This window comes from Macrobrachium rosenbergii, chromosome 12, assembly GCF_040412425.1.
Source record: "Macrobrachium rosenbergii isolate ZJJX-2024 chromosome 12, ASM4041242v1, whole genome shotgun sequence".
Taxonomy (NCBI): Eukaryota; Metazoa; Arthropoda; class Malacostraca; order Decapoda; family Palaemonidae; genus Macrobrachium; species Macrobrachium rosenbergii.
Window position 1 is genome coordinate 81,255,715 of NC_089752.1, and position 11,891 is coordinate 81,267,605.

Below are 11,891 nucleotides of genomic sequence, written 5' to 3' on the forward strand. Positions count from 1 at the left end.
TTCTGTTGTATTCTACATGAAATTGCGCACATTTCCATATATAAAACTTTATGTAACGACTAATATAAAACGGTGCAAACATTGCGACAAAGTGACGAAAGAATTTCTAGCGCGGACGTAAGGAAAAAGTTATTTTAAAAAATTCACCATAAATCGAAATATTGTGCAAGAGTTATTTTCTGTTGTATTCTACATGAAATTGTGCACATTTTCATATATAAAAGTTTATGTAACGACTAATGTAAAACGATGCAAACATTACAACAACGTGATGAAAGAATTTCTGAGATGTTCGGCCGAGTTACCGCGCGCAGGCGTAAGGAAAAAGTTTTTTTTTCAGAAATTCACCATATATCAAAATATTGTACTAGAGACTTCCAGTTTGTTGCCAAATGAAGGTACATGATTGAATATTACTAGAATGTAAGAGTTTTAGCTTATAATTGCATTTTTTTACCATTTCGGTCGAGTTAAAGTTGACCGAAGGTTGAAATTTTGGCAGTTATCATGATTTATATGATTATATTTCAAAACTGATAAAAGCTACAACCATGAGTTATTTTCTGTTGTATTCTACATGAAATTGCACACATTTCCATATATAAAACTTTATGTAACGACTAATATAAAACGGTGCAAACATTACGACAACGTGACGAAAGAATTTCTAGCGTGGACGTAAGGAAAAAGTTATTTTCAAAAATTCACCATAAATCGAAATATTGTGCAAGAGACTTCCAATTTGTTGCAAAATGAAGGTAAATGATTGAATATTACTAAAATGTAAGAGTTTTAGCTTACAATTGCGTTTTTTTACCATTTCGGTCGAGTCAAAGTTGACCAAAGCTTGAAATTTTGGCAGTTATCATGGTTTATATGAAAATATTTCCAAACTGATAAAAGCTACAACCATGGGTTGTATTTTGCTGTATTTTACATGAAATTGCGCACATTTTCATATATAAAATTTTATGTAATGGCTAATATAAAACAGTGCAAAAATTCCGACAAAATGACAAAAGAATTTCTGAAATTTTTGGCCGAGTTACCGCGCGGGCGTAAGGAAAAAGTTTTTTCCAGAAATTCACCATAAATCGAAATATTGTGCTAGATACTTCCAATTTGTTGCAAAATGAAGGTAAATTATTGAATATTACTAGAAAATGTAAGAGTTTTAGCTTACAATTGCGTTTTTCGACCATTTCGGTAGTCAAAGTTGACGGAAGGTTGAAATTTTTTGTAGTCGACGTACGGTACGTCCACTCGGCACCCAACAGACAATTTTAGTCGACGTATGATACATCCAGTTGGCGTTTAAGGGTTAATACCAATACGACAATATTTAGAAAATATTTTTAAATTTCCCACGGGCACAGGCAGCAGTGTACATTCAGGCAGTGAGAGAGATGAAATTACAATAGACTACCTTCTTTTCCTCCATCTCTTTATCCCATCTAGTTAAAATGGTAAAAGAGAATGATAAAAGTATTGTTAGTAATGTTATACTCTTGCGTAAATGCATACAGCCATAAACAACCAAACAAGAAACTGTTGTTTTGCTTATAACTGAATCAGATAACAGCTGTTTTGCTTGTATTTCAACCATCATACAGTAATAAACAATTACAGTACCGTAGTTATAGTACAAATGAAGTTAAGTAGAATAGGACTGGTATATTTTTACATTGTACCCTTATTCGCTATGGATAAAAGATCAGCAAGGAAATATACTGCTAAATTTAAGCTGCACGTTGTAGCTGAAGCTGAGAAAACAATGTTCAGGCTGCTAATGACTATAAATTATTTTGCATTGGCAACATGGATGAAACTCGACTGTAATTAAAATTGGAGAGAAAGTATTTTAATCAAAACTACTGGGCACGAAAAAACCCATATTACTACTATTTTTATGCAGATAAACGATAAATATGTAAAGCTCGTATTATGATGAAATTAAGCGAAAATAGCGAATAGAATCTTGATTTTTTTACACAAAACAAGCATCCCCCAAACAGCCAACATCATCTATTAACGAAAAAATAGCTAAATTAATTTCACAACAAGACGTATTTAAGTTATATTTCAACTTAAAAACACTTCATATAACGAAAAATAACCTTGCCCCATATAAATAAAGTATCTAGAGTTTCATTTACACTAACTAGAAACAAGAAAAGTGCTCTGAGCTGAGTTAAACATGGCGAAATAAACTTACCGCGTAATCAATTTCCAAACAAAAACATTGATTGCTATGATTGTAATTTATAATACAAAAGCAATTTAATATATACAATACTATTGGATACATTGAATTAAAGCATAACATTTTAAAAGATCCATGGAAAAGATGCGTATTCATTATGCTGATGTTTGTATAATACGATATTATGTGAATACAGAGTACAGTAAACCCCCCGTATTTGCGTTCTCATGGTTCTCGGACTCACGCATTCGCAGGTTTCTCTGTGGAACATATCTAGCCATTTTTCACAGAAAATTCCCCCATTCGTGGTATTTTTCACTGAGAAATATTCACTAATTACTGTATTTTCATATAATTTTCATGAATAAATGCACTTTTTGTGATAAAACTATTAAAATACTCAGGTATCAGCATTTTTACAGGGTTTTTCATGGTTTAAGCTATCAAAATGGCAGTTCTAAGTGTTTTTAGAGGGGTTTTAAGCATTCGCGGATTTGACCTATTTGCGGGGGTGTGTGTGTGGACACATCCCCCACGAATACGGGGGGTTCACTGTACAGTATAATGTAGGCTAGGCTACCATGTATGTAAACGATATGCCAGTGTTGTAGGCTAAGCTAATTCTCGTTTGTTATTCAATTTCTCTTTGTACTGAATTATCATAAGTCAATCTGCATAAGCCTCCAGAATTAGCTGATATTAATAATTACTATACCGCGTATGTATAGAGCACACTTTACAGTGTAGGCTAAGCTAACATATTTGTATACATGGTACTGAATACCCTAGTGTAATGCTAGGCTACATTTGGGATACGTTTTCTCCAAGAAACAATGGGTTTTTTGGAACCTAACCCCATCATAAGTAGGATAACACCCATATAAGCATTTTTAGAGTTTTTTTGTGTTTGAACTATCAAAATATGCAGTTCTAAGTGTTTTTTGAAGGGTTCTACGTATTTGTGGATTTTAGCTATTTGCGGGGTGTGTGTGTGTGTATGTGTATGGTATGCATCCCCGCGAACATGGGGGTTTACTGTATTAGGAATTTGTCTGCTACTTCCTAGTGCAGGGAGCACTCCATCCCCACAATCTGATCTTTTCTGTTTAGTTGATTGGCCACCACATTTCTTTTCCCAGGAATGTACCTCGCTGTCAGGTCCACCTCTGCTCCCTCCAACCAGCTGTTCAGTTTCACTGCCAGTGCACAGGGTTCAGGCGATATCGTCCCTCCCTGATTGACAGTGTAGGCCACTACATCAACAAGCACTACATGAGGAACAACACCACTATAGTGATGCTGCTTCTCATCACAACCACAAAGTGGCCCCTCCGTTAGTGCTGAATTTGATGTGTTCTTTGCTCTCCCCAATTCCCCAGTTCCCTGAAATGCACTCACTGCTAAGGTGCACTTCCCAGCCCCTTTGGGGGTGGCTTGCTAGGTGGCACTCCTTGATGCTGACTGTGGGTGTCCAACCACCACTTAAGGTTCCGTCTCGCTTCCTTGGTCACCGGGATCTGTTGATGAGGAGACTTCTCTGGCTGTTGCCAACTCTTCTTTACCTGCCACTGCAGGGATTGAAGGTAGGACCTGCCTCTGGGCATTAACTTCTCCAGGGAAACCAGGTGCTCTATTAGCACTTACCACTGCCTCGCCAGTTGGGTGGGCCCTGTCATAAACCCCAGCACTATCTCCCTTAGGTTACCTGTCCACGTCGGGGCCAGGAGACTCTCATGATCACCGTGTCCAGACATATTTCCAGACACAAGCAGTCCCAGGTTATCAGTTTGCTCAGTTATCAGAGACCGCCAATAACCAGGGACTGCCTGTATCAGGAAACATGGCTGGACACGGTGATCGTGAGAGCCTCCGGTATTTCGGCACTTGTCTAGTGACAAAATTTGGCTATTTTCAGCGCCGATATGCACCGATTTCTGCTTATCAGCGCCGATACATACCTAACAGAGACACTGATAACCGAAAATCGCTGATTTTTGGTTATCGGCAGTTTTCACTTATCATCACACCATCAGAATGGAACCCCTCCCAATAACTGGGGACTGCCTGTACTTTATGGCCTGCTTTGGCACCAGGTCTGATTTGTCCAAGTTCATAATCATTCCCAGTTCCTGGCACAGTGCCAATACCTTGTCTCTGGCCTCTTCAACTTCTAGATCCACAGCACCAGGATGAACCTATCATTAGGGTACATTCTCAGTTTCATTTCATGCGAGTGGGCAAGTGGACACCAATTGGAAGACCTGAGTGAAGACTTGCAGAGCTGTTGCAAGACTGAAACAGAGGGCTCTGAACTAAAAAAAAAAAGTATACCTTAGTTTAACCAGACCACTGAGCTGATTAATAGCTCTCCTACGGCTGGCTCGAAGGATTAGATTTATTTTACGTGGCTGAACCAATTGGTTACCTAGCAACGGGACCTACAGCTTATTGTGGAATCCGAACCACATTATAGCAAGAAATGAATTTCTATCACCAGAAATAAATTCCCCTAATTCTTCATTAGCTGGTCGGATAATCAAATGCGGGGCCAGCAGAGCGCTAGCTGAGAATGGTACCCACCCATCCAATGAGGAACTAGGGCTCTGAACTGATATTCTGTCTGATGGCATATGAACCTCATTTATCTTCTCAATGAGTGGTGGATTGGTATATGTCCTGCAGACATTTCGGGACCATGTCTCCCTCTCTGATGGAAACTAACATCAACCTGGCTGGTTCCATCGAAAATAGCGTCTGCTGCAGGAAGCCGTTCACAGCCAAAAAGCCTATGACTGGTCTCCATCCCGTAAGGATTCCTCCACCAGGAAGTGTAGCTGTAGAACCCATGAATGTTCCTCCACCACTTCAACTGGCCCCTTCTGGAGCGTGGCTCTAACCTCTACACGGAGGGCCTTGCCCTTCATCAATTTGGTCTTGTATGATGGGAACAGAATTGGCTGTGGCGACAGAGGAGGTTTTCTCCCCTAAAGGGAGTCTGTAGCCCTCCTTGAGGACTGTGACTTTCTACTCCTCTGGCCCACATTTCTGCTGCACCACCCATTGCTCCACTAGACAACCTCCCACTCGTGGCAGCCATGTGTGTATGTGTTCTCACCTGGAGTTGCCCCCTATTCCAGTCCTATTCCTACATGGCTGGGTGGTCCAAAATGTCTGGCCTCATTTCTCCTCTTTTTTGGGTAGGGAGAGACCTATACCTGCTAGCAATATCTTAAGCTTTGAAGAGGCTCTCTGGAGGTGGATGTCCTTGGTCTAGGTGTGTCCCCAGTCAATTCATGAGGCGCCTACATGATTTTCCCATCTTCACTGGAAGGTTGGAAATAGGACTGTTTCAGAGGTTCATCTAACACTTGAGTGACAGCTGTCAGGCCACCACTGACAGTAGCACCTCTCTCTTCTTCAGGATCATGTTAGCCCATACACAGGCTATGTGTCAGGTGAGGCATGTGGCTGCCTTGTCTATCAGACCTAGGAGACTCCTCACCACTGGCCATCTGTCTGCTGGCACCACTTCTTTCATCTCTTGCAGGAGGGCTCCCTAGCAGGGATCCAACCACCGACTGCTCACTACTGAACCATTGTCAGAGCCAGCAGAAAAACAACTGAATCACACTGCTAGAGTCGCCCCTCTCGTACCCCAAAAGTGGGCGGGGATTAGTCAAGTACACCAACACTAGTGCTACCACGAATTTCAAAATTTTTAAGCTGCTGGTGAGTGAAACTATAAGCAATGTAATTACTTGGTAAGTTACACATAAAAAGGGATATGGGATATTTCAGTGGAAATTCTACCCATAATCATAGGAACACGAGGCACAACCCCAAGATCCATGGAAAGGAAATCTGGAAAAACTAGATGCCGAAGTAGCTCCAGGAATCATGCAGAAGAGTGTGCTACTAGAAACAGTACATAGTGAGAAAAGTGACGGACTCCTAAGGAGGCATGATGCAACCCAGAACCCTACACTATAAAAACCACCCAGTCGAACAGGATGACTGTGATGGCAAAAAAAAAAAAATAATAATAATAATATACCAAATGGTATGATTCATGTATAAACATCTTATATTCCCCACCAAAACAAAAAGTTATTCTGGGTTACAGATTTTGCTGAGTGAGAAAAATACAGTACATTATATTGCAATACATACCACTGAATTCACTCAAGGTTTTTATTACTGACTTGTCAGATAAAATATAAAAATGAATAGCACACAAATATTTGTTAAGTTTATTAGAAAAAATCCTCCTCATTGCACACTAGCAATTTGCACAGCAAAGAGAAAGAAAAGACATTACCTGAGCATTAGGTTGTGGTCCCTGTGGCTGGTTTTGTGTAGTTGCTGGGTACATCATGTTATGGGCAGAAACTACAGGTAATGACCCACCTGTTGAGAACAAGAAATAAAACATTTACATTACAAGAACATTTGTTTCAATTACAGATTACTCAACATACATTCTTCATACAATAATATTCAAGTCACCAAAAAATACTGAAGAGTGCAAATGCACATCCACATTCTTCACCTAGAAATTACAATACTTTTTCAATATTAACCTGTTTCCTTTAAAAGGGAATGGATTCAAAGAAAAAAAGACAACCACTAAAATATTCATATCTTGAGTACTCAGTCAGGGATAAAATCCTATTTCATAACACATAAACATCAGCATCCCCACATGCCTACACGGAAAGCTTATCAGTTGAATTAGGCACTCCTATAGTCAAGTACCATTCCCCTCTTATTTTGAACAAAACGCAAATGCAAAAAGGGTACCTGAGCCCTTATGTAACATGCCTGGACAAATCATTGTAAGATGTTTTGTTGAAAAGACAATTTGTGTAAAGTTGAATATTTCCTTAATTCTCTTTTTCTTTGTTTTTTAAGTTTATTTTTGTATATACATATGCAGTAAACCCCAGTATTCACATTCTCACAATTTGCGGCCTCACTGATTTGCAGATTTCTATATTGAACATACACATTATTCGCTGAAAATTTGCCCATTTGCAGTATTTTTCACTGAGAAATATTCACTAATTATTGTATTTTCATATAATTTCCATGACTAAATGCACTTTTTGTGATAAAACTATTAAAATACTCAGGTACCCAGGTAGTGCTCGAGTTACAATAATTGGATTTTGTAATGGGGTAAGCAATTAATACCGATATGACAATATTTATAAAATATTTTTAAATTTCATGCGGGCACAGGCAGCAGTGTACAATCAGGCAGCAAGATAGACCAAATTACAATAGACCAACTTCTTTTCCTCCATCTCTTTATCCCATCTTCTAGTTAAAAAAGTAAAAGAGAATGATAAAAGTATTGTTAGCAACGCTATACTCGTGTAAATGCATACAGCCATAAACAACCGAATGAGAAACTGTTGTTTTGCTTATAACTGAATTGGATAACAACAGCTGTTTTGCTTCTATTTCAACCATAGTATGGTAGTAAAAAATTACCGTAGTTATGTTACAAATGACGATACTGTAAGTGGAATAGGACTGATATATTTTTACATTACACCCTTATTCGCAATAGATAAAAGATCGGCAAGGGAATATACTGCTAAATCTAAGCTGCAAGTTGTACAGTAAACCCCCCGTATTCTCGGGGGATGCATACTGCACACCCCGCAAATAGCTAAAATCCGCGAATACTTAAAACACCTCTAAAAACACTTAGAACTGCCTATTTTCATTTTAAACACAAGAAAAAACCTCTAAAAATGCCTATACCTGAGCATTTTAATAATTTTATCACAAAAAGTGCATTTAGTCATGAAAATATGAAAATATAGTAATTAGTGAATATTTCTCAGTGAAAACTACAGTGAACGGGCAAATTTTCTGCGAATCATGGGTAGATACGTTCCACAGAGAAATCTGTGAATAAGTGAGTCCGTGAATCGTGAGAATGCGAATATGGGGGGTTTACTGTAGCTGGAGCTGAGAAAACAATGTTCAAACTGCTAATGACTAAATTATCGTGCAACGGCATCATGGATGATACTTGACCATAAATAAAATTGGAGAGAAAGTATTTTAATCAAAACTATTGGGCATGAATGAACACATATTACTACTGTTTTCATTTCACACCAATAAAAGATAAATACAGTACGTGAAGCTCGTATTATGATCAAATCAAATGAAAATGGCGAATGGAATCTTGATCTTTTTTACACAAAAACATGCCACCCCAAATGGCCAACGCCAACTATTAATGAAAAAAATAGCTAAATTAATTTCGATTGACATATTTAAGTTATATTTTGATTTAAAAACACTTTGTATAACGAAAAATAACCTTGTCCCATATAAATAAAGTATCTAGAGATTCATTTACGCTAACCAGAAGCAAGAAAAGCACTCTGAAATTAGTCAAATACAGCAAAATAAACTTACCACATAATCGATTTCCAAAACAAAACATTGATCGCTATGATCGCAATTTATAACACAAAATCAATATATAAGAATATATACATTATTACTGGATGCAGTGAAGTAAAGTATAAAATTTTAAAAGATCCAGGGAAAAGATGCATATTTGTTATATTGATGTTTATATAATACGATATTAATATGAGAATACATAGTACAGTATAATGTAGGCTAGGCTACCGTATATGTATACGATATACCATAGTGTAGGCCAAGCTAATTCTTGTTTGTTATTCAATTTCACTTTGTATTGAATTATCATAAGTCACTCTGAATGGACCAACAAAATTAGCTGATATGAATAATTACTATACTGTGTATGTACAGAGTATACTTTATAGTGTAGGCTAGGCTACCATATATGTATGCATGGTACTGAATACCCTAGTGTATGCTAGGCTATATTCGAGATACATTTTTTCCAACAAACGATGGTTTTGGAACCTAACCCCACCATAAGGATAAGGATATAAGCATTTTTAGTGTGTTTGAACTATTAAAATTTTTAGTTCTAAGTGTTTTTAGAAGGGTTCTAATTGTTGCGGGTTTGCTAACTATTAAAATATATACTGTATATATTATATATAGAGTATATATATATATATAGTCGACTCGTTAAGACGGACTAATAGGGGGGCCAGGGTGTCCATCTTAGCCAATTGTCCGGTTTAACCGGCGATATCTATATATACCTATTAATATACTATATTTCATGATTTTTATAAAGAGTATGAATAATAAACCAATGTACAAACCTTTGAATTAAAGCTCATGGTAAAGGATGAAAAATGACGAATAAAACATGATAAAAACAACAGAATTCAGCCGCATAAGTAGATGCCTAGGCCAAGACATGAACGCATAATTAATTTAAGTAAGAAGAAGTGGAGTCTTTAAAATGAAAAGTAAGATCATGAAAGTTAGATTACAGGTACACAATCCTCTACCTGAAATCCTCAGGGCCAGATGTGTTTCGGTTTTTGGAATTTTTCAGAATTCGGAACTGTGGGGTTAGGAGCATAGTCAAACATCACTACTGCAGCAAAAACATTTTTTCCCTTTTTTTATGTTTTTTCATTTTAGTTGTTTATTCATTATAGCTTATTTATCATCTATATTAATATATTAAGATCATCAGTAATAAAATAGTGGCACAATTAAGACCATAAGTTCACTAACATGATCAAAATAACTGTAATTGAACTTGTGAATTTTAACGATAAGACTATAAAATACATTTCATCATACCGATCTTGGAGAGGGTTGTTTTTCATTGTTACTAACGTCATCAGTTTGCAGTTGTAAATTTGAGGACAGTCCGGGAATAGGATTCGCAAGTGATGACGCATCACCAAGCTAGACCGTTGTGGGATTTTCATATCACTAAAAAGGCAGTCTTCGGTTTACGATGGGGGTTCCGTTCTGATGCCGCGTTGTAAGCCGAAAATCGTTGTAAACCGAAAAAAATAATCGAAAATGGTAAGAAAACCTTACTCTTAATCCTTTGAGTAACCTTTGGGTATCTTGAAAATGACATAACCTGCATTTTTATTGAGTCTTTCATAAAAAACCCTCCAAAAATTTACCATTCTGCTGTTTTGAAGCAGACCTGCAATCTCACAGTACTACAGTGCTCCCCCATTTTTACTTTAAATATCATCCTACATCAAATATAGCTTAAATTATTATCCTATTACTACTGTATTAATCTTTGAAATTATATTATTAATATCATTTCAAAGTCATCTTAAACATTAATACCCTATTCCGGCCAGAGAGAGAGAGAGAGAGAGAGAGAGAGAGAGAGAGAGAGAGAGAGAGAGAGAGAGAGCAAAAGAGAAGAGAGAGAGAGAGAGAGAGAGAGAGAGAGAGAGAGAGAGAGAGAGAGAGAGAGAGAGAGAGAGAGGTTTATCTCTTTAATTTCTTGAGGAATTTCTCTTTACTGCGACTGACAACAGAAAATTTTTTTTTTTTGTCTTCCAAAGATGTACTACTACTTTTACTACGCATCTTTAAAACACCATGAGCACACACACACACACACACACACAGTGTGCATAGGTAAAGAGACTCAAATTAGCAGTATCTTTTCCTGAGAGAGTGAAGGGCTGAACTTAGTATCTATTGATATCTATCCATTTCTCATTCTACCTTTTGGAGAGAGAGAGAGAGAGAGAGAGAGAGAGAGAGAGAGAGAGAGAGAGAGAGAGAAGGAAGGGAGAAATTGATCTTCTACTCTTAGTCAGAAATGTCAGGTAATTTGACATATTTGACAATTCTACCCTTCAAAGCCCAGGGTGTGATATTTCTATGTTTAAAAATTGCTTAAAAATGCATAAATGTAGCAAAATTACAGGTTTACGACGGGGTTGAGCGTCAGTAACCGAAAATCGTCCGAAGCCGGAACATCGCCGAAAATCGTCAAAAATCATCTTTTAATGTTTAAAACATCAAAAAATAATTTGATTATTCTAATAATGCATAAATGAATATATTTGAAAAGCGTAACCTATCGGAATCGTAAATTATTATTATTATTTAACCTTATTAATATTTGAAAATTAGCACTTATTATTAGGCAAGTCATTTATTTATCATACAAACTTGGTTGGTTAGTCCTCACCATCTCCCCCAAATTTGTTAGAAAATTCTTGTGCCGTCATTCTCTCTCTCTCTCATGTCAGAGAGAGAGAGAGAGAGAGAGAGAGAGAGAGAGAGAGAGAGAGAGAGAGAGAGAGAGAAAATACTACTCATCCTCCTTTTGGTGTATGCAAAGCCCATGAGGTGCAAGCTTTGCGATTGGTTAAAATCCCACCCTTCCTGCCAATAGCATGTTGTCAAGGAGGGCAAGAAGAGGAGGAGGTTGTTGTTACCAGTTGTTATTGGCTACTGTCAGTCCTTCCGGCCAATATCGTATTGTCATGGAGGGGGTTGCTATGAGCTCTGTTATTGGCTGCTTCTAATCCCCCGAGCCGATATCATCTTGTAAGGCTACATCAAAACAATAAAAAAAATTGTCACACAAGCGATGATGGGATTTTAGTATATTTCTATGTTTATATAAAGTAATTGATATTTCTTTGAAGAGAAAATGCAGTACACACACACACAGAGAGAGAGAGAGAGAGAGAGAGAGAGATATGGGCAGTTGGCCTTACTTAAATCTCAAAAGTGAAATTATTCATGAATTATTAGAGAGAGAGAGAGA

At 37.3% G+C, this 11,891-nt stretch overlaps 1 protein-coding gene across 8 annotated transcripts in view; it reads right to left on the reverse strand.

The window, feature by feature from the left end:
• LOC136843737 (eukaryotic translation initiation factor 4 gamma 1-like) overlaps positions 1-11,891 on the reverse strand; it is a 721,796-nt gene that overhangs the window by 296,695 nt on the left and 413,210 nt on the right. For all 8 annotated transcript variants that reach the window (XM_067112379.1, XM_067112380.1, XM_067112378.1 and 5 more), the window contains one exon: positions 6,522-6,610. In XM_067112379.1, the coding sequence (XP_066968480.1) occupies positions 6,522-6,610 (89 nt within the window). The remainder of the gene's footprint in view (positions 1-6,521; positions 6,611-11,891) is intronic.